Raw genomic sequence first — 21,959 nt, 5'->3', positions numbered from 1 at the left:
CTACATTAATGTCAAAATGACATCTAATTGACATCTCACATTGGCATCAAAAAATTTGGTTGATAAACAAATAAATGCTTCTCACTACTTAAGAAAGCACGTTTTCATAGTGAGCAAAGAAATGAACTGTTTACAACACGATAACATCAGTGTAATTTTCATAATGGATGTGTAGAATGTTAACGCCTCCATGCTTTACCTTTCAGGTGAGCCACACCCACCCACGCTGTGATTGGACAATGCGCCGTTTCCTGCGCTCTGAATGGCTGAGGCAGTTGTCACTCTTCTTCTACGCGATACTTTACAACAGGTAAGGCTACCTGAGTGACACAGGGAGGGTTTTTGGATACGCCGCGCGCCTGGATGTACCTACAAGGACGTTTACAATAATCCCGTGTATGTTTATTCGTTATTTAAAAAAAAAAAAAAACAGATTTTCATATAATATTCGTATAGAAATGGCAAGTGTAGGACTGGCTGTCGGCACTCCGAATACTGAAGAGAGAGCGGTTTTCACGCAGCTCAAGCCCGTGCGGATGTGTAGCGCCGATGGGCCGGAGGACTCGTCTGTGTTCGAGGACGTGAAACCCGCAGTGAGAATCGCAACAAACCCGGTTGAAATGGCTCAGGTATGACAGGTGCTTCGTGGTGTTTACCTTTACCTGCAAAATACAAGTCTTTCATGCCAAAAAATATGTTAGAACAAACACCGCTTGACCAGTAGCAAAAATAAAAGATAATAAATAAACAAGGATTGTACTACAGCCTGATGCAATAGTCGATTCCTACAGTGAAAGCGTCTGGTTATTTATAACTGCACATTGTTGATAAAATATGATAAAATGTATCATTTTAGGTGTTCTCGTTTTAAGTGTGCATGTTATATATTTACATAGGCTACACTGAAAAAAGATTCATTGGATTTGCTACATTTTTAAGGTAGGTGGTTGCAAACAACTTATATCGGCTGAATTTAAACAAAGAAATTAAATTGAGTAGTGTTTAACTTAATTTCTTGTTTAAATTCAGCCCATATATATTGTTTGTAACCACTTACCTTTTAAAAAATGTGTAAATGATAATTTTTTTCACTGTACATGGCCAATAAATTGCTACACGTTTAGCCTATATTTATTAAATAACCATTGTGTTATTAAGTTTCTGTAAAACGTTTCTTATATATTACAAGTTGTTATTATCAAGAGAATAACTTTTAAAAATTATCTAATAATATATTTAATGATGTCGTATGATCATCGTGTTTTATGATGTATGATAGCAAAATTGTTTAAATGCACCTTTGTGTTGAAGCCTACACAATAAATCGTCTCATTGAATTTGCATGGATTTTGCAATAAATATGGACATCATTGCTCTCGTATAGCTTATACTTGTCTCACTAAGTTGATTATGAATTCTTTATTTCAGTGAATGTGAGATCATTAAAGAAGGCATTAATACTTCATCTGCTATGTCTTTTTCCCTTAATACAATCTTCTGTATATCATAATAGTAAAATATAATTAGGCACACTCCATTAGAAAGCAAATAATAAATAATGTTAAAAATGGTAACACTTTACAATGCAGATGTATTAGTTAATGATAGTTAATGTATTTACTAGCATGAGCAAACAATGAACAATACATTTATTACAGTGTTTATTCATCTTTGTTAATCTTAGTTAATGAATATAAAGTTTTTCATTGTTAGCTCATGTTAACCCACGGTGCATTAAAGCAACCATAATTTGGACTTTAACTAATGCATTACTAAATGTTGAAATACAGTATGATTAATAAATGCTTTACAGTTTTTGTTCATTGTTAATTCATGTTAGTAAATACATTAATAACATGTTATTGTAAAGTGTGTCCCTAAAAGCAGAACAATTTACTTTTATTACCTATATATTTATTGTGTCAGTTTATGACAATGTTAATCAAATGTATGTTGTCTAATTTTGTGGCTTGAAGTTAAAGACTATTAATCAACAGTTGCACTTTGGACTGCTTTTAAAGTCTCATCATTACCATTAATATCTGCTATATATATTTTTAATTCATATTTGAAGCTGTTGTTCACTATGATTGAAAATGAATGGTACTGAAAGGCAAACTCAATCAGCTCTGCTTGATCATATGGGTGCCTAACCAGAACAGCACTTGTTTATGATTGGCTGAGTCAATGACCTCATTGCACTCCTTCAGAAGTTCATATGGCCGCAAGGAACATGCAGATTGTCGGCTGTACTGAAGACCGCCTGGTGTTTGCAATGCCATGTTTCCTTGCCTGTATTTGGCGTTGAGAAGGACACGGCTGACCTTATAGGGGCTTTTGAACATTAATTGTTGTGAAAATTACCTGCTATTAATGGATTTGAATCAGCCTAAATTAAATTAGATTGCCAAAATAATGCTAAACTATTAAAAGCATTTGGATCTAGGATTATCTTAATTGCATGATTGATTTGTCACATCTAATCAAAAGATATGGCTGTCTCTGAGTCATATCGTCTTGCGGTGTCGTGCATCATTCTTGCAGTAATTAGCATTAATTTTCTGTCTGGTGTAAACTCAGCGTTTAGCATAAACCAGTAGACAGTAGTCATATCCATTTGAAGAGCAGTTAAGATGGTTCCCTGGTTCCCTGGTCCTGAAAAGCCAAAACAACTGTTATCTATTTCCCCCAAAGCCATAAAAGATCATTTTCGTCTCAAAGGTTTTGTTTTCTCTCGCTGCTGCCCTCGAATGATTCGTGCCATTATGGCTCCAGTAAACAGACAAGAAGCCTATCAGTCTGATTTTATGGGGATCTGCGGACAAATCTCCATCTTTCTGAATTCCTTTCTAATCATAAAATACAATTATTTCAAAAGCAAAGTCCTTTTTATGTTGCAATTAAAGGAGAACTATTATGCAAAATCACTCTTATAAGGGGTTTTAAACACAGTTGTGTAGCAAAAGTGTGTGAATATAGCCAGCGTATAATGGTAGACATTTATTAATTATATTTTTTATAATCACACTTGATCAAAACAGTCTGCAGAAACACTTTGAATGACATTCTCCCTTTGTATGTGTCATCAGAAGGGGAAAGCCCATTATGACAATCTTCCCCTCATTAGCATAGACTGCCCTGAGTGAGAAGCAGCCGACCGCCATTAGAGTTTTTCACCTGCTGAAGATAATGTCAGCGATATAAATGTGGAGTTTTAGATAGACAAACACTGTCGTTTTGATTGACAACATTTTTCTGAGTTATCAAAATTAATCCTATTTTTGAATCTGCCACTATGCTGAAACACAAGCATTTGTAGCTCTGCCCTGCTTGAAAAGAGCAAAATCTCATTTGAATTTAAGGCAGAAGTCACCTAAGCAGCACAATCTGCATCAAAATCTAAAAGGGACAGTTCTAAACAGTTATAAAACATAATTTGTGGGGCATTTTGAGCTAAAACTTCACAAACACATGAGACACTTATTTTACATTATGTACAAAGCAGCATAATAGGTCACCTTTGAAAAAATGGCAAATTTGGCTGAAATAGGCTGTGAAATATAACTTTTAAAGATATTATTTAGCAATCTTTTACTGTTTTTCTGTAATAAGACTTTTGACTAATCAATAGTCAGGTGTTCTATATTGTTTATAGGGCAGCACGATATTGGAAAAATCTAGCATTGCGATATATATTGTGATAAGAATACAACTTCACCACATGACTTAAATATCTCTAATTGGAAAGAATTAATACATTTAGATTGATTGGGATGACTCTGTAGGGGAGTGCATCTGTGTAAAAATATAATAAAATATCTACAAGCACAGATAAATACAACAAAGAAAAAGTGAACAAAGTGTTTTAGGGTTTTCAGAGGAATCTAACAGTTTTCAGGTACAGTAATTGAATAATCACATTTACATGTACATAGTCTTTGCTGTATAAATAATTCAATAAATATAATAATAAAATAAAATAATTATTATTAAACTTACAAAAGGTATAATTTCTTTGGCATATCCTGCAATGTGACTATTGTGAAAGATCACATTGCGATATTGATGCTGAAACAATATATTGTGCAGCCCTAATTGTTTATATATATTTGATAGTCTATCCAGAGATGACAATTTACTCATCATTAACTCACCTTTAAGTTGTTCTAAACCTTAATATATTTATGTTTTAACAAAAAAAATTTAAATGTTGTCTCGGTTTCCTGTTGACTTTTATTATTTGGAACCATCTTTTGTGTTCAGCTAAAGAAAGACAACATATGTTAGAATTGATGACATAATTGTATTTTTGGCCAAAACGTCTCTTCTTATAAATGAATTTGAGAAAGTGAGACTTATTCGATACTGAGCAACTCCAGCATATTTATCTCAAAGATTATATTTATGCCTCACTTGGCTCCCAGCCGTTATCGTCCCCCTAAAATACATAACTGAGCAGTTGTAAATGTTCTGCAATCATTAACTCAGATGCTGGGCCAGGGTTCAGCTGCTGTTCATTCTCCTCACACAAACCCAGTGAACAGAACCGGCTCTCTAAGGCCAGCGGAGGCCACGGCCAAGGGCACTTGCCTTTCTGCCAACACCACCACAACACAAGGCCCGTTTGTGCCCAGCACTAAGAGCAGGGGCAGCACTCCTGCCAGGTCTGGAGATAAGTCGAAAGCTATTTTCCATTAATTACCTAGTCTTAAATTTCCAAAGCTGGCCTGATGGGGAAGGTGGAATTGTTGACGTTAACGCTAAGAGTACAATTGCCTGGCTCATCCACGGCAATATGAAAAGCTGCAAAAAAGTACATGAGCTCACACGTTTGGCTATGAGTTCGACCTGAAAGGATGAAGATATTTGAACATGAAACCACATCAGTGGGTTGCCAAGGAAATTCATTTTGACAATACCTGCCACGTTGTTGACATAGCTGCCACTTCAGACAGCTGGACATTGCGCTTTTGAAATGTTTATTGTCAAATATAATGACTGCAGTGAAATCCACAATAAAGAGAGTTGCGTGTTAAAAGTGGAGTTGAAAAGTCTGTGACCGTATTAAAATAATACAATTCCTTTAAATGATAAGTTTAAGTATCTGACATTGCTGTTTCTTGGAAACATTAACAACAGTGCTTGTTACGTGTATAAATAGGAAAGTGATTTTATATTCAAAGAAAGCATATTAAATCCAAAATCTATGTAAAGTGTCCACTTTAATGTTTTAATGTGTAAAATGTAAAAATATTAAATAATGTTGTTCTTAGGTTTATTATATTTAAAATAAATACAATTTTGCTGAGACAGGTAGATAAAAACTTTGAAGGATACTGGCACACTATACAGTAAGTATTTAAAAATAGAATAAATGATTATTTAGAAGGCTTCACTGTGCTCTTTAAATACAGCCATTTAACATGTGAAAAATTATTCTTACTTTGAATATATTGATTTGTGGGTATATAAATTGTTGTTAGAAATTACTGTTTTCTATAAGTCATGGTAAAAAATCTATGATTGTTTTTTTTGCTCCAAAAATATATCTAAATAATACCTATTGTAAAGGTATATATAAATAATACTTATTGTATAAGGAAAACGTTAATTCAGGCCATAAAATTGGAGGTAAATCCCCCAAATTGTACACAATCACATGCAAGTTTTAGTTAAAACATGTAATTGATTTTAACTTTATGCCACAACCAAGTAAAATTGTATTAAAATAAAACATTTTTAAAATTATATACAAAAACACAGGAACCAACATGGTTGTGAACTTCTAAGAGCATGACAACATTAACAAATAGTCTTTCTAAAATTCATTCAACTATAAAATAATTCAAACATAGGTTGCTGTGAAATGTGCATTTAAAAAATATGCTAAATAAAGGTAAAAAAAATGTCATCAGTTTCTAGGCTTGTTAGAGGATTATTTTGGTTACCAGCACATGCAGTCATTGCCAATTGTATTAACCTGAAACGTTTCGTTCAAGGCAGTTCAGGTTTTTGCATGCGCTAACCATTTCATCATCACACATTTGACTTGCCAATTGACTGGTTTGGTAAATCTGGTTCTTTAATATCAGAAAAATGCCCTCATTTATCAGTCTCCAGAGTTTACAGCATCGTTGCGCCTAAATGGTTCTCTAGGGTGCACTCGTTTTTAGAGTTCTATTTTTGTACATTGTTTGTGCCCATATCTCCTCTTGCTATCACATGTCACTGTTTTGGTTTTGCTTTGTGTTCCAGTGCTTCATGGCTGCCACACCTATGAGGTTTCTGTTTACTCTGTGCTGCATTGAAGCACTGCAGAGCTGCTTCGTTGATCTAGGCTTTGCGTGAATGCAGGGAACGATTTCCTACTGCTTGTACCAGGCGCTACAATCACAAATCAGCTTCAACTGTGAAACGCAATAACATATTATTCTTGCCAAACCTCAAATTCAATATTTTTAACAGCTGTGGTGAAGTGGCAAGAGCGAAATGGCTGAACAGAAATCTCACTTATGGCAGCTAATCTGATTATCAAGACACACACATACAAAATACTTACCTGCAAAAAACAAAGGTTAATTTAGTTTATTAAAAAAAAAAAAACATTTCCGTGCAAACAAATAATTTACATTTCAGTTTTTTCTACAACTTGTGTTTTGGTCATTCGTTTACATGCAAACTGTGTTTTGGAGGGCTGAAAATGCAAACTTTTGAAAATGGGTTTCCAGTGAATGTTTTGGGAAACAATACTTGTAGTATTGAACAATAGTTGTCGTCTCTGTGTGAGCTGTTTTTTTTGTGGAAACAGTGGCATCACGTGCCTTTTACATCCTAGCAGACACACAACGTCATAAGACAATAATCTTAGGTTAGATTTAGTTCGCCAGTGTCTAAGGACAATGTTATTTTGACGTCCAATAAGGATGTGAAATGACATTGATGTTTTGTTGATTTTAGGTTGTGTTGGAAAGTGACCAAAATCCAATGTCGAGCAAACATCTTAAACCAACGTCATATTGAAGTCAAATACTGACATTTATTCATCAGGTATGGCAACAAAATTAAAAAGTTTGATAGATGTCATAGTGGTAACGTCCACACAAGCTGTAACATCATCAGACGTTGATATTTTGTTGTTTTAGGTTACGTTGGAAAATGCAACATCTGTTCGACATTGGACATTGACGTCGGCCTGATGTTGGGTTATGACATCAACCCGATTTCCAAACAAAATGCAACCTCCCACGACGTTGGGGTACAACATCAGTCTGACGTCATGTTGACGTCCTGTGCCTGCTTGGATGTTTAATCCATGGTTAAGTGAGAGTATTTGACAACCAAACCATCTCCAAATACATTTTTGGAGTGAACATGACAGAAAAAAAACATTTCTGGGTTCTTTAATCAATTAAAAAATATTAATTTGTCAATGAAAATGGCTTGACACAAACAGGAACTTGACAGGTCTGCTGCACCAGTAAGGTATCTGAATATCTGCACACTCTGATCTGCTCATCTAATGAATGAACTGGTCAATGCAGTGGATTATAATAAAAATGTATGTTGGTTATTTTTTTTACTCCATTTTAGTCTCATCTTTTTTCATCAACAATAATTCACTGTTCATTTATTAGATGAGTGAATCAGAGTGCACATTCATAGTTTTCAGTCACGTTATTAGCTCAGAGATTCTGTTAAGTTTCTCTTTGTGTCAAGCTGTAGACAGCAAACATTTTTTGCCTTTATTTTCATTGATGATTAATATTTTTACTAAAGAAAGATTAAATAAATGTCGGGCAGCACAGTGGCGCAGTGGATAGCACAATCGCCTCACAACAAGAAGGTCTCTGGTTCGAACCCCGGCTGGGTCAGTTGGCATTTCTGTGTGGAGTTTGCATGTTCTGCCCGTGTTCGCATGGGTTTTCTCTAGGTGCTCCGGTTTCCCCCAGTCCAAAAACATGTGGTATAGGTGAATTGGGTAAGCTAAATTGTCCGTATGTGTGTGAATGAGTGTATATGAATGTTTCCCAGTGATGGGTAACAACTGGAAGGGCAACTGTGTTAAACATATGTTGGATAAGATGTCGGTTCATTGCGTTGTGGTGACCCCGGATTCATAAAGGGACTAAGCCAAAAAGAAGATGAATGAACAAATGAATGTCAGAAGTTCTTTGTGCCACCATATATACTAATGAAGAACATTTTTAAGCAGTGTTCAAAATATTAATCTTCTTCTGTTTGTTTCAGACACGGATGGAGATGGATAAATATCTGCCCCAGAGCGGCCCCCTACTTTCCCCAAACATAACAGATAAGAAATACCGCCGGGAAAGTGCCTCAGTGGTAGATGAGTATTTTGCAGATGAGAAGCCAGCCCCTTACAGTCTGAACATCAATGTTATCCTGCCCAACACCACACACCTTCGCACGGGCCTTTACCGCCCAAACAAACCCACAGTGCATCACATCAAAACAGAGCCAGGATTAGATGAACCCTGCAGCATTCAGACACTCCCCGAATTCACCTCTGTCTTCAGCGTGCCCCAGACGGTCAACAGCCTCTTCATTAAACCTGAAATACCAGTCACAGACGAGCTGCACATCGGCCCTCAGCAGCCATCAGCCTACCAGATGCCCGTCAGCAGTAGCGACCTCACCACTATGACCTTCTCCCACAGTCAGTCAATGAACGGAATTGGCGCACCTGGCAGGACCATGCTCAACTTGAACACTGTGGCCTTGACCACACAATCTGCCGAATTTGTAATTCCCGAAACGTTCACCTACAATTCACCACAGCCACACAGTTTGCCTCCATCACCCCCCAATTCCCAGCCCGGCAGTCCTGAGAACCAGGCCGAACTCATTACCTCTGTTGCCCCTCCCCCGCCGTACCAGGTCCGACTCGGAATGAAGGTTGGACAGATGACCCCTCACTCCATGATAATGGCCCATGGTCAGGGCATCCTCACAGGGCCCAGGTACAACCGACGGAACAATCCTGAGCTGGAGAAGAGAAGGATTCATCATTGTGACTTCCAAGGTTAGTGAAGGTCCAGTAAATATTTTGGGATTTGCCATGTCTTCCTGAAGATGAGCAGAGATTATCAGGGATGTTGTGAACTAAAATCTGGGCATTTTTTATTTCTGTACCAGGATGCAGCAAAGTTTACACAAAGAGCTCTCACTTGAAAGCACACCAAAGGACTCATACAGGTAAGAGACTGAATCATGCTCACTCCTGAAATCGAATTGTCATTATTTTTTCAAACTAATATTCTTTGAACACAGAGGAAGGAGAAACTGAGGAAAAGTACTGGTCAGCTTTCTGTGCAATTACTATGTGTATTTCTATGTGTATAATTACTATGTGTTTTTCTGTGTGTATAATGAGTATCCGCTCTTGGTTGTAGTGTAAAGTACATTAATTCTACACTCTGTTGATGGTTTGGTAGCAAACACTTATGCAGCAACAACACTACCTCATACTCCACCATTTTTTTGTTTATGTTTGTTTGTTTGTCTTTAATCCACACCTCCGGCAACACATACCGAGCATTCAAATCCAAAGACTCTTATTTATGGTTGTTTACACAGACACGAAAACGGCTGCGTTTTCAAAAACTTACAACCTCGTTATTGTTTTGTAAAAGTCCTGCCATAAAAAGTTTCTCATCTAAGTTGATCCTGAAACAACATTCCAATCAGCCAATCAAAATTAAGGGATACCTTTACCGTTTATGTTAAGTTTAGGCTTATGGTTAGGTTTATGCACCTTCACATGATTGTTATCCAACAATTATTCCCCATTGATTTAGGAATAATTTACAGGTATGGTTGGGTTTATGGTAGGGAATAGGTATGGATTACATTTTCAAACAAAAATGATGTTTCAGGATCGACATAAATGTTAATCCAGGATCGCATTGTACTCGGCAAAATCATGACGTGTGTTCTGAGGTGCTCAAGAAAATATTCCCCACATGATTACTCAAGCACTACCAGCCTGAATTGTTGATACAAGACAGAATTAATCTATTTGGTATAGTCTTCCTAGTCTTCTGTTGTCAAATCTGGGTGATCATGTGTGAACTGTAGTCTCAGTTTGCTTTTGTTTGCAGACACTGGTATGGTTTTCTGCTGTAGCTCATCTGCTTTAAGATTTTACAAGTTGTGTGTTCAGAGATCATCTTCTGCATACCTTGGTGGTAACAAGTGGTTATTTGAGTTGTTGTTGCCTTTCTTTTAGCTAAACCAGTTTGGCTATTTTCCCATGACCTCCATCAACAACAAGGCATTTTCACTTACCAACTGACACTCACTGAATATTTTCTCTTTTCGTTGTTATTCTCCATAAGTTTTACACATCCTCAAAGCTGTTCTTGTCAGTCCCAGTAGATCAGCATTTTCAGAAACACTCGGACCAGAATAATGAATTGTAACTGCATATAAAAGAACGCCAAGTATATTCAAAGCTTTTGCTTTTCTGTTCTTAAGGAAAGCGAAAGTGTGTAATAACATGTTGGCAGGTTAACTAACATTAGCACTAGCTTCAGTTGCTACCACTTGACCAGACGCAGTGTACCATCAACACTGAAGCTACAAATGCAGCAACAGCTCAGAGATGACAGCCTAAGGACAAGAGATGTAGAAAGACAGTGAACAGGGTGGAGGGAGAGATTAATTGACTCTCTTTCATGCTTTTATACACATTGTGGCTGCATGCCTGTACAAGCCCTGCATGCTTTCCCGAGGGGGAAATCGCCAAAGTGACGGAGGAAAAACCTGTTCCTCCTGCTTTTTCTGTCTGTGTTCAGGGGGGAGGAGTGCACCGCCGGGAGAAAAGAACTTGGCAGTTTCAGTGTGTTCAGCTCTACGTAAGATGAAACCCACTGCAATCCTTGAACACTTTAGAACGAAACCGAAATCTTTCATCCTGACACCAAGAAGCGCAATTTTTATCGCATGACGTTAAGCTGATAAATGCACCTTGTTACCTCCTCCTTTGGTCTTTTCTAAGAATTTTTGGGGTGGTCTTCGTCTCTGAGAGTGCAGAGGGATTCCCTTTAGCCTGAGGTATCATTATTGTTGTCACTCATTGGAGCCCTAGAGGTATCTGTGTAACTCTGTTTAGTCTTATACAAAACGTATGTTCCCATGTGTGTGGGGAAACTCAGTAGACGTTGCAGCAGTGCAATAAACATTGTGATTTTACTATTTTAAGACAATTTAATCACCCTCAAGTGTTTCCAAAATGTTATTGGCTGGGTCTTTTCTGTTGAACACAAAAATATTTAAAAAAAAATATTGGAAACTGGTAGTTATTGGCATTTAAAGTGTGAAAAATGCTATGCAAGTCAATAGCTAATGGTTTGTAGTTTCTTCTGTATTCAACAGAAGAAAGAAACTCAAACAGGTTTGGAATAAGTGAAGGGATAAGTGGAGTAAATAATGACAGAATTTTCATTTTTGGGCTAATTATCCCTTTAAGAGCCATTGTTAGACCTGAGACAAAGAATGGCAAAGTCACTCTAAAATGTAAAAGCATACAAATATTTCATAAAGAAAATATTTTATTAGAATATTTTAAAGGGCATGAATACGTGAAATATCACTGATTTTCATCTCACACCACAAACAAATAAAACAATATTTTTAATTTCTCATTTATTTTTGTTTTAAACTAAATAATTAGAGTAACTAATTATCATATAAAAACTAAAGTCACTAATTGCACTAAATTAAGCAACATTTTCGTCTCTGGCTTAATCCATTATAATTAAAGGTCACAATGTTTTTTTGTGCTATCAATTATTTAAAAAATCTAATAATTAAATGATTAATAATCATAATAATTTAATTCTCTATCATCATGGAACATGAATGTTTATTTAGGTTTTTTATGAATAATTCCATTAATCAGGTACACTAAATAAATTTTCTGCTTAATACAAAACATAATAAATTATTTGTCTGTGGAAAGTTTTAATTTGGATAACAGACTACAGCTTATACGTCAGAATTATTCCAATTTCACATTTAATGTCACTCACCGGACATTTAAAGCCAAATTAATGAAAGTGCGAAATCTACTAATAACACATATGCTAACAACAAATTGTGTTAAAACGTGCTTTCTTTTCCATCTGTTAAATAATGGTACAACACCAGTGAAATTTTTATACACTGTAAAAAATGCAGGGTTACACACAATTCATTCATCTTGTCCCTACACAAATCAATTAAGTTAACTTAAATTTAAATTGATTGAACATAAAACAATTAAGTTGTCCCAAAAAAATCCCAAGAAGCTAATTTCAGCTAATCTTATGAAAAAAAGTAATTTGGACAAGGAGGAAATGATTTTTTGGAGTGTAACATTCATTAAATCATATTTCACATTTCATTTCAACTCTCAAAAATGTTGAATCTGAAAGGGAAACTTCTACATATACGTATAAAACACCAAAAGAGGGTTTGTGCTGGTGCAAGCTGTCATTAAAATCTGCCCGTTAAGTTCCAAATCGCTAGCAAGTACATAAAAAGTAAATGTTCAGATAAAACTTAAAGTGATGCAAGAAGTCACATAATATAATCTTTGACCAATTTGACCGGCGTTGTTTCAGCCTCTTTCCATCAGCAATGCCATGTTTATGTTGTCACAGGTCAGCTAGTCATTCCTCAGGTGGACTTGGTGTGGAGTTGCATTTCAAAAGACATCAGTTGGGGGTTGGTAATGATCTCTCCAAACTGAAAGCTGTCAAACAACAGTTTTAATAGCTCCAGAACATTCCGTGCTGACAGATGAAAGCCAGATCAGGTCGATAAGACGTGTAATTTTGATGTCTTTAGGAATGATATGTTCTATTCATGAGATCAAAAAACTATATAGTATGTCAGGATGTTCTAGATGTGCTCGAGCAAAGCAATTAAATACAAGCCTGCGAAACTTGTTGTTGGCTGTGTAGGGCTATTCTATTGAAAAACAAGCTGCTACTTTGCTGGAGCACATCTGAACATACTAACGTTGTCCTTCATTGAAAACTTTAGCTTTCACAACACCCATGATGATTTGTTTTTGTGTTTGTGAAAGCTCTGTATTATCTTAGTAATGGAGCTTGTCGCACACCTTCCTCAAACAGAACTCATTGATAAACACCTTACAGTGCTGTTTTATGGGCACCCTGTGGGTGATTAGTGATATTAGCATTTGATTCACATCCTTAGTGATTTTTTGTGAAACCTTTTTTTAATTAAAATTATAAATATACTAAATGCTGTTCTTAACAGTGTTCAGTAAGTTACTTTAAAAAAAAGTAGTTAATTAGTAATTACGTCATTACAATTGTATTTCAATTAGTTTTCTAAGTACTTTGACTGAAAAGTAACTTAGCTACTCAATAAGTAATTTATTTACTTAGAATAAATACACACAAAAAATGGCATTTGCTGTTTGTTCAAATTACTTAGTTAAAATGAGATGAAACAACACAATTCTTGATTTTTTTTTTGGTGGGGGGGGGGGGGGGGGGGGCTTAATTGTTTTATGTTCAATCCTCTATTAAGTTAACTTAATTCCTTCATCTTGTCCCAAAATATAATTACAATTACTCTACTTCTATGAATTTATACCTTACATTGTCATAATCTATATTTTCAATAATATTTTCATAAGTATGCGCAATCTTCTTGAGAAATGATAAATGTTTTTTAGTTGAAAAATGAAATAATAGAACTAATTAATTTACAACGAATTATTGAGTTTATGTACAGTATTTAAGCAAGTACATTACAAATAAGCCCACTCAGAATTTGCGCACAGAAATCTGCAGATTTACGCAGATCTTTAGCCAATCATTAGCTACGTTTCCTTCCACCTCTTTTTATGCACATTTTGGAAATGTGTATAAAAAACATTTGATGGAAAGATTGAAGATACGCATTAAAAACATATGCTCATAACTGAGTAGGATAAACTTTTTTTACGATAGGAAAAGATGCACATAAACTACGATGGAAACACTTTTACCAAACAAATCCCAGTATGCGCATTAAAAAAAGTCATGTGGTTTGTTATAAGAGATCATGTGATAATAAAAATGTGTGTGAATGGACAAACCAGCAGGCTGACCCCACTGTAAAACATCTGAAATGTTGTTTTGGTCATTCTGAAACGCCTTAACTGTTTCAGTATTAGTGTTATTATCCAGTGCATCCAGAAAGCATTCATAGCGCTTCTCTTTTTCCACATTTTTTTTTTACAGGCTAATTCCAAAATGGATTAAATTCATTTATTTCCTCAAAATTCTACACACAATACCCCATAATGACAATGTGAAAAAAGATGTTTTGAAATTGTTTCGAATTTATTAAAATAAAAAACCCTGAAAAATTACAAGTTTAATTTTTTAAAACCTTGACTTTTCCAAACCGCAGTATACTTTGAAAATGGTTATCGTCACATGCCTAGCTGTAAAATAAAAAATGTGGAAAAAGTAAAGCGCTATGAATACTTTCTGAATGCACTGTATTATTAAAAACCTTCAGAATCAAAAGTGTCTGTGCTCCGCGTTTCACGCCTTCAAACGCCACCACATGGTCATTGCGTTTCGGCATTACCTTTTGAGGCGCAAGTGATTTATTGAATAAAGAAAAGATTCACACAGCTTCTACTGCTTTAAATTCTGTTTTTATTCTGTTTTGTTGATATTTAGTGGCAGTTAATCAGGAAGTGAGGATTTTGTTCTCTTTGACTCATTGGATAGAAATGCTGCTTTATTCACATGTTTTTATGCTATATTTCAGTAATGCACATAAATTTAATTTGCATCTTTGGATGGAAACTTAGGTATTGAGTCTATTTATTTACTTGTGTAAATTTGTGTAAATTTTATATTTATTCAGTTTTTAAATTAATTTCAGTAATATTATTGACTAATAGTTGTAATAAATTGTATTACAAAAATTGTTTACCAAATAAGTTTATCTAATTGGATTTGCATTAAATAAAAGTTAAAAACATATTATTTTTTATTTCATATATTATGTTTTTAGTTACACTACTCCTAAAATCATTCCGCATAAATCCGCAGATATTTTACAAAATTCTGCACAGAAATAGCAAAATATTTTCACAGATTCCATCTGGCCCTAACTATAAGTAACTAATAAAATGACCTAAAAATTAAAAGTAATCCCTTATTTTACTTTTTCTGCTGAAAAGTAATCTAATTAATCTACATATACGTATATTAACAAATTACACCCAATGCTGCTTCATAAAACTGTATTGATGCTGAATTGTTCAACATCCACATTTTTATATCTTTATAAGCACTCTGTGAGTGTGTGTGCAGATTAAAAGAGATTAGCCATTGTGCAACATCCAGCTAACCAAATAATATGGCTGTTTGAACTTGTTGGCCCTTAAACATAGACATCGTCAAGCTGAAGTGTTTGACGGGGGGCATTAGCTCGTTTGAGACCCTGAGCTATTGGAGTCTATTGTCAGGTTGTTAGGAAGACATTTGTTCATCTCTGACTTTCATGTTTAGAAAAAGAGGAGGGATGATGAATGCTAAGCTAAAAGAGGCAGCTCTCAGTCAAAGAGTCAGATTTGTGCTTTCCTTTTTTCTCCCCAAATTTGAGAGCTGTGTAGTTTCACTGTGGTAAAGCTAGTAGGTTGAACTGCAACATGATATTTCAAAACAACAATTACTGCTTGATGTCATGTGCTTAAACAGCTCTTACAGAAAACTAGTGCTTGTTGGACTATAATAAGGGGGCAAATGAAAATTGATGACTTTGGCCATTTCAAATGTCAGTGGATGAAGTACTATGGTAAATGAACAATCTTTTATTCGGCAAGTATGCATTTTATTGATTAATTAAATGACAATCAAGACATTTATGTTGTAGAAAATGGTTTCATGAAGTAAAACATCTGTTCTTTTTATATTTCTAAAAAAAAAAAGCAGCACAAATAATATGATCAAACGACAAAATATAAACATAAAATGATCAAATATACACATAATATGATAAAGTATCTTTTTAATATTTGATAATACACTGCAAAGCTTTTCTTACATCATGTTTTGGTCTTCTTTCTGGTCCAAATATCTACAAATTTCAAAATCAAAAAGTATTTTCTAGGCAAATAAAAATACTGTTTGGTTTCTGGAAATAATGTTAAAATTCAGATTCTTTTTTTTAAACAAGCTAAATTATCTGCCAGTGGTGGAGTAAGCAAAATATTTTTGCTTCAACTTGAAAACATGATTATTTTGCTTGTTTTAAGGGAAAACTCTTAATTTTGACTTTATTTTTTACTTTTCCAAAAAATGCTTCTTGATTTAAAAATTTATTGGATGTTTGAGCATTTTTGCAGTGTATTAATCACTATATGTGCAAAAAATTACTAGAATTAGTACGTATACTAGAATGATTTCTGAAGGACCATGTGAAAGACGTACATTTCTTTTTTATATTTATATATATTACAATAAATTAAATCATATTAATGTTTTAGTGTAGTTTTTATCAAATACATGTAAAACTTCTGAATAGTAATAAAAAACACTTGTTACACACAATTCCTTCATGTTGTTCCAACACAAAAAGATTAAGTTAACTAAATCTTTTCTTTCAAGAGTTCACACTTAGATATTGCCAGACGCTATTAGCAGGTTGGCATGCTGTCCCAGGAGAGACCCTGAGCTCGGAGATAATTGAGCCTACGGCTCCCGCCTGGTCATTTAGCATGTAAGGGGGTCCAATATCAGGTATGTCTCGAGAGCTCCCCCTGGAAAAAGAGGAGATGGGGTGGAAGGGGGAATTCTTCCAAAACGTAGAACTTATCTTTTTTTAGTAGGCTTGGATCAGTCTGTTTGGACTATTGCTGATTACGGATGAGAGACCAGCAGTGATCAATCATATCACATGCTCCTCTCAAAACTGATTTGTAAAATTTCACTTAATTTAAGTGGATTGAACATAAAACAGTTAAGTTGTCTCTAAAAAAAAATCCTTAAGAAGCAGCAAAAGTATAATTTTCAGTGTGTATATATATATATATATATATATATATATATATATATATATATATATATATATATATATATATATATATATATCTATATAGATATATATATATATATCTATATAGATATATATATATATATATATATATATATATATATATATATATATATATATATATAGAGAGAGAGATATATATATATATATATATATATATATATATATATATATATATATATATATATATATATATATATATATATATATATATATATATATATATATATATATAGATAGATATATATATATATATATATATATAGATATATAAATATATAAATATATATATACACACTGAAAATTATACTTTTGCTGCTTGTTAAAACTTTTTTGAGTTGAATCAACACACTTAAGGTTTTTTTAGAGACAACTTAAAATATATATATATGAATCTTGCTTAGTCAGAAATATTTATGACACATCATAATCAGAAGGTGGACTTTGGTTGCGTAAGATCTTATAAGTAATAAATAAATATAAACAAATCTTCTTACGCCGTTCTCTTTCTATTTTTCTCTGCAAGTATAACCATAATGTTATATGGTGTCAATTTTTTTGTAGTGGTATTTTCCAATGTTTAAAGACACATGAGTTAAATGACCATTATCTTTTTCAACACTGAACGTGGCTTTTCAGGATTCAGTGCTGTGGCAAACCTCACAATGTCAGATCTTATCAGTGTGCGCTAAGCGCCATGGAAATGACTTCCGTGTTTACTCATGGGAGTTGTATTACTCTCCAAACCACAAGCACATACATGTCTAATTCCTCTATAACTGCCATTTAAAAGCCTCATGATACACACTAAAATATGTTCAAGCTCGACTTTGAAACAGCCTTGGATTAAACTTATTAAATTTGTCACTAAACTTGAAGTTCACTAGTTGTGGCCCAAATGATTCAGTTCAATTCATTGTTATTTCTATTACTCTTTTACAATGTAGACTGTTTCAAAGCAGTCTCACATAGAAGTTCTATATATTTATAAGATATTTATAAGTTCTGCCCCTTCCACCATGTAATTAAAAGCTATGATAGTTGAGTGCAGGGAGTATCCGACAAGTATCCTCATGTTTTAGTTTTTTATAAAGTGCAATTCTTTTTTTTCAATGTAAAGACACTACAGTCAAGCCTAAAATTGTTTAAACCCCTGGTAAATTCTGACTTAAACTTTTTGTTCAGATGTAAATAAATTATGTTTTTTATACAGTGATGCCTCTTGTTCAGCATCTTGTTATTTTCTGGGAGAAGTCATTTAATGTCAAAAAAAAAACTGATGATTGAATAAAAGTAACTGTAAAGTCAATAAAGGTATGAATAATTTTGAGCTTGACATTATTTATATTTTAAAACAAAATAGAATTGTGCATAAGTACACATATCGTGATGCCTGCAGTTTTCCCATCTAACAAAAAATATGTTTCATGAATTTTTTTCGCTAAGGATCCTATTAAATTACGAAATTATTATTTTGGAATATTCTTGGAAAAACTTTCACTTTTCTTATTTTGATTATGTGAATAAATGTCAAATATTTTCAAACATTAGGGGAATGTTGCTTTTAAATAGCAGTAACTAATAAAAAACAAGTAGTAGCATTTTTTTTTTTAATTTAATAATGTTTTAAAAAAAAAAAAAAAAAACATTCCATAACAATGTATAAATAGTGGGCCTCATTTACCAACATCTTCTTAAGAAGTTCCGCTATTTTCTTAAATCATAAATAGAGCAATTAATCACTGAATAAAACTGGATTTTATCAACCATGATTAAACAATGATTTTCATTTTTAGCTTTTTTTTTTTGATGAATCTACAGTTTATACTTTTAAAAATTACCAATACATTACATTCAAATACTATAATTGTATTGGCTTATAATGAACAAAACTTGTATAACTGCTAGTTTTAAACAAACCATCATCACTCAAATATGTGTTTGACTGGTGTGGAGTCTGTTTTAAAGAAAAACTCCATATGCTCATTTTACAACTCCCCCAGAGTTAAACTATTGAGTTTTATCATTTTTAATTCCAATCAGCTGATCTCTGGGTCTAGCGGGAGTACTTTTAACTTAGCTTAGCATAAAACATTGAATCAGATTAGACCATTAGCATCTTGCTCAAAAATGTTGTGTTTTTGAATTTTGAAATTTTTCCAGTTAAAATCTTGACTCTTCTAAGTTTGCCTGAATGGATTCAAAAATGGTAAAACTCAACCGGTTTACTCTATAAATTTATAAAAAGCCTTTTATAAAAAAAAAACTCCATTCATTCATTTTCCTTCAGCTTAATCCATTTATTAATCAGTGGTCGCCACAGCAGAATGAACCGCCAACTTATTCAGCATATGTTTTACACAGTGGATGCCCTTCCGGCTGCAACCCAGTACTGGGAAACACCTATACTCACTCATTCACACACACATACACTACAGACAATTTTAGCTTTCCCTATTCACCTATACTGCATGTCTTTGGGCTGAAGAACCCGGTGGAAACCCACACGAACACGGAGTAAAAATGCAAACTCCACAGAGAAATGCCAACTGACCCAGCTGGGACTTGAACCAGCAACCTTCTTGCTGTGAGGCAACAGTTCTAACCAAAGAGCCATCGTGCTGCCCTGGAGTGTTCCTTAGAGAACAAATTCTTGATAAGAAAACAATAGTGAATGTTAATGATCTGTGAATGAGCTAAATCAACACATTTCTTGTGTTTTTGGGGGCGGAAACGTAACTGTTTTATGTTCAACCCACTTAAATTTGTAAAAACAATTCAGTTAACTTAATCGATTTGTGTTGGGATAATATAAAGGAATTGTGTGGAACCAAGCATATTTTTAAAGCACTGTTAAAAATGCAGGGTTCCACACAAATACTTCAAGTGGGTTGAACATAAAACAATTTAAGATGTTCCAAATAAATCTCAAGAATTGTGTTGATTCAGCTTAATTTAAATAAGAAGTTTAAACAAGCAGCAAAAAAATAATTTTTTGAGTGAGTGAATGTTACTTAAAGCAGTGTTTCTCAACCACGTTCCTGGAGGACCACCAGCTCTGCACATTTTCTATGTCTCTTTAACCAAACACACCTGATTCCAATCATCAGCTCATTAGCAGAGACTGAAAGACCTGTAATGTGTGTGACAGACAAAGGAGACACATGAGAAACATTCAGCATTAGTGGTCCTCCTGGAATGTGGTTGAGAAACACTGACTTACATAATATTCAAGTAACTTTGAAAGAGCCCTTTTAAAATGTTCGCTAAAATTCTGGGAACATTTGCTGTCATCTGGGTATACGCATATTTTCTTCAAAGTTTTTTGCATCACTTTTTAAGCATAAATTAAACTATGATCTAAATTTTTGTCCTTTTTTTGTAGGTGAGAAGCCCTACCGATGCAGCTGGGAAGGATGTGACTGGCGCTTCGCCCGCTCGGATGAACTGACGCGGCATTACCGCAAACACACCGGCGCCAAACCCTTCAAGTGCATCGCCTGCAGTCGCTGCTTCTCTCGTTCAGACCATCTGGCACTACACATGAAACGCCACCAGAATTAATGGACTTCATCTCCTTGTTTTCAACTTTTATACTGTTTTAATGTTCTAAATATTTCACAGTCACTCGAAGATCAAACTAAAGACAACTCTGACGAACCCAGCACTCCAAACTTCATAAAGATTGTCATGAAGAGTAATGGACATCACAACACTTTCAAAGAGTTCCACCACAGAATGTATATTACTGTACATATGTTTTCTATTTGTGTATGTCTATATGAGTTTTATACTTGACCTCCATCCACTTTGTCTGACTCAATTTGAAAATGTTCCTTCGGAAATATGAGTGTCTTCCTTATAACTTGAAATGTAAAGTTTGCTTTAATTCCAAGGTAATGGTTAATTGTTAATTTTGACCACCGCTGTAATATTTATATGGAATTTCCCCCCTAGATGAAAGTTGTTTGCTTTCGAGTAACATGCTACGATAAAAAAGTAGCAATCCTAATGTTTGCTGATCTCACAGTCCTTGGATACAGATCTTTATGAGACTGTTTAATAGAAGAAAAAAGTAGCGCTCAGGTCGTCTGTTTGACATTTCAGCTTTTTGTATGAAAAGGCTGATGGATGAAACAAAAGAGCTGACATTTGAGCATGTGTGCCAAATCTCCAGAAGAAAACTAGCTGTGTTTCACACTTATGAACAATAAAATGCAGCATTTATCACATCAGACTTACAAAAAATGAAGATATATGAACGTTTTTCTTCCCTCACAATTACCAAGAACAAACTATTCCTTGTGGAAATCATAGCATTTGCCGTTGAGACCTATATTGGGTTCTATGAAGAGTAGCGAGCGCAGTTTATAAACGCTTAAAAGTTCTCAAATTCTCTTGATCTGTGTGCTCGTCCCTCACTTATAAAGAGAACTCTGATGGATCAAAATATACTGTACATAATGTAGTTAAAGTTTACTACATGTAAATATTATTCACTTTGAAGCTGATCGTTTTATGAACAAATGGGATTTTTTTTGTCTTGAATGGGGGTGAATTAAGCATTGTAGATGATGTGATCGGTTTAACATTTTGTATGTACTTGCTTGAATACATTTTTGAAAATAAAAGAATCATCACATTATGTGTTGAAGTTTCTTGTCAATAGTTGTAGTATCTATGCTAAGGTCCTTGGTGGAATGTCATTTGAATATCTGGTTAATACTTAGGTGATGGTTGCAGATATTTCCATGATAGCCTTGTTATGTTTATGAGGGACAATGTTCCTCGGAACTATATAAGGCAGACTTGCTCATGCATTTATGTATTTATAATAGACAACAGGAATCTACTTTTAAAGC

General features: G+C 34.3%; 1 protein-coding gene across 1 annotated transcript; it reads left to right on the top strand.

The window, feature by feature from the left end:
• The first annotated feature begins 340 nt into the window (after positions 1 to 340).
• klf5l (Kruppel like factor 5 like) lies at positions 341 to 21,742 on the top strand. Its single transcript, XM_056446087.1, has 4 exons — positions 341 to 629; positions 8,248 to 9,043; positions 9,157 to 9,216; positions 20,483 to 21,742. Exons 1-4 carry the CDS (start codon positions 399 to 401, stop codon positions 20,659 to 20,661), a joined length of 1,266 nt encoding a protein of 421 aa, XP_056302062.1. The 5' UTR covers positions 341 to 398; the 3' UTR covers positions 20,662 to 21,742.
• The last annotated feature ends 217 nt before the right edge of the window (positions 21,743 to 21,959 follow it).

Source organism: Danio aesculapii, chromosome 21 (genome assembly GCF_903798145.1).
Source record: "Danio aesculapii chromosome 21, fDanAes4.1, whole genome shotgun sequence".
Taxonomy (NCBI): domain Eukaryota; kingdom Metazoa; phylum Chordata; class Actinopteri; order Cypriniformes; family Danionidae; genus Danio; species Danio aesculapii.
This window is presented reverse-complemented; position numbering and strand designations above follow the sequence as displayed.

Excerpts from the sequence above, each read along its gene's own strand:
- klf5l (XM_056446087.1), top strand. The coding sequence starts at position 399 with ATGTTTATTCGTTATTTAAAAAAAAAAAAAAACAGATTTTCATATAAT. Across the intron at positions 630-8,247 it reads ACCCGGTTGAAATGGCTCAG|ACACGGATGGAGATGGATAA; the intron begins GTATGACAGGTG and ends TGTTTGTTTCAG. Across the intron at positions 9,044-9,156 it reads TCATCATTGTGACTTCCAAG|GATGCAGCAAAGTTTACACA; the intron begins GTTAGTGAAGGT and ends TTTCTGTACCAG.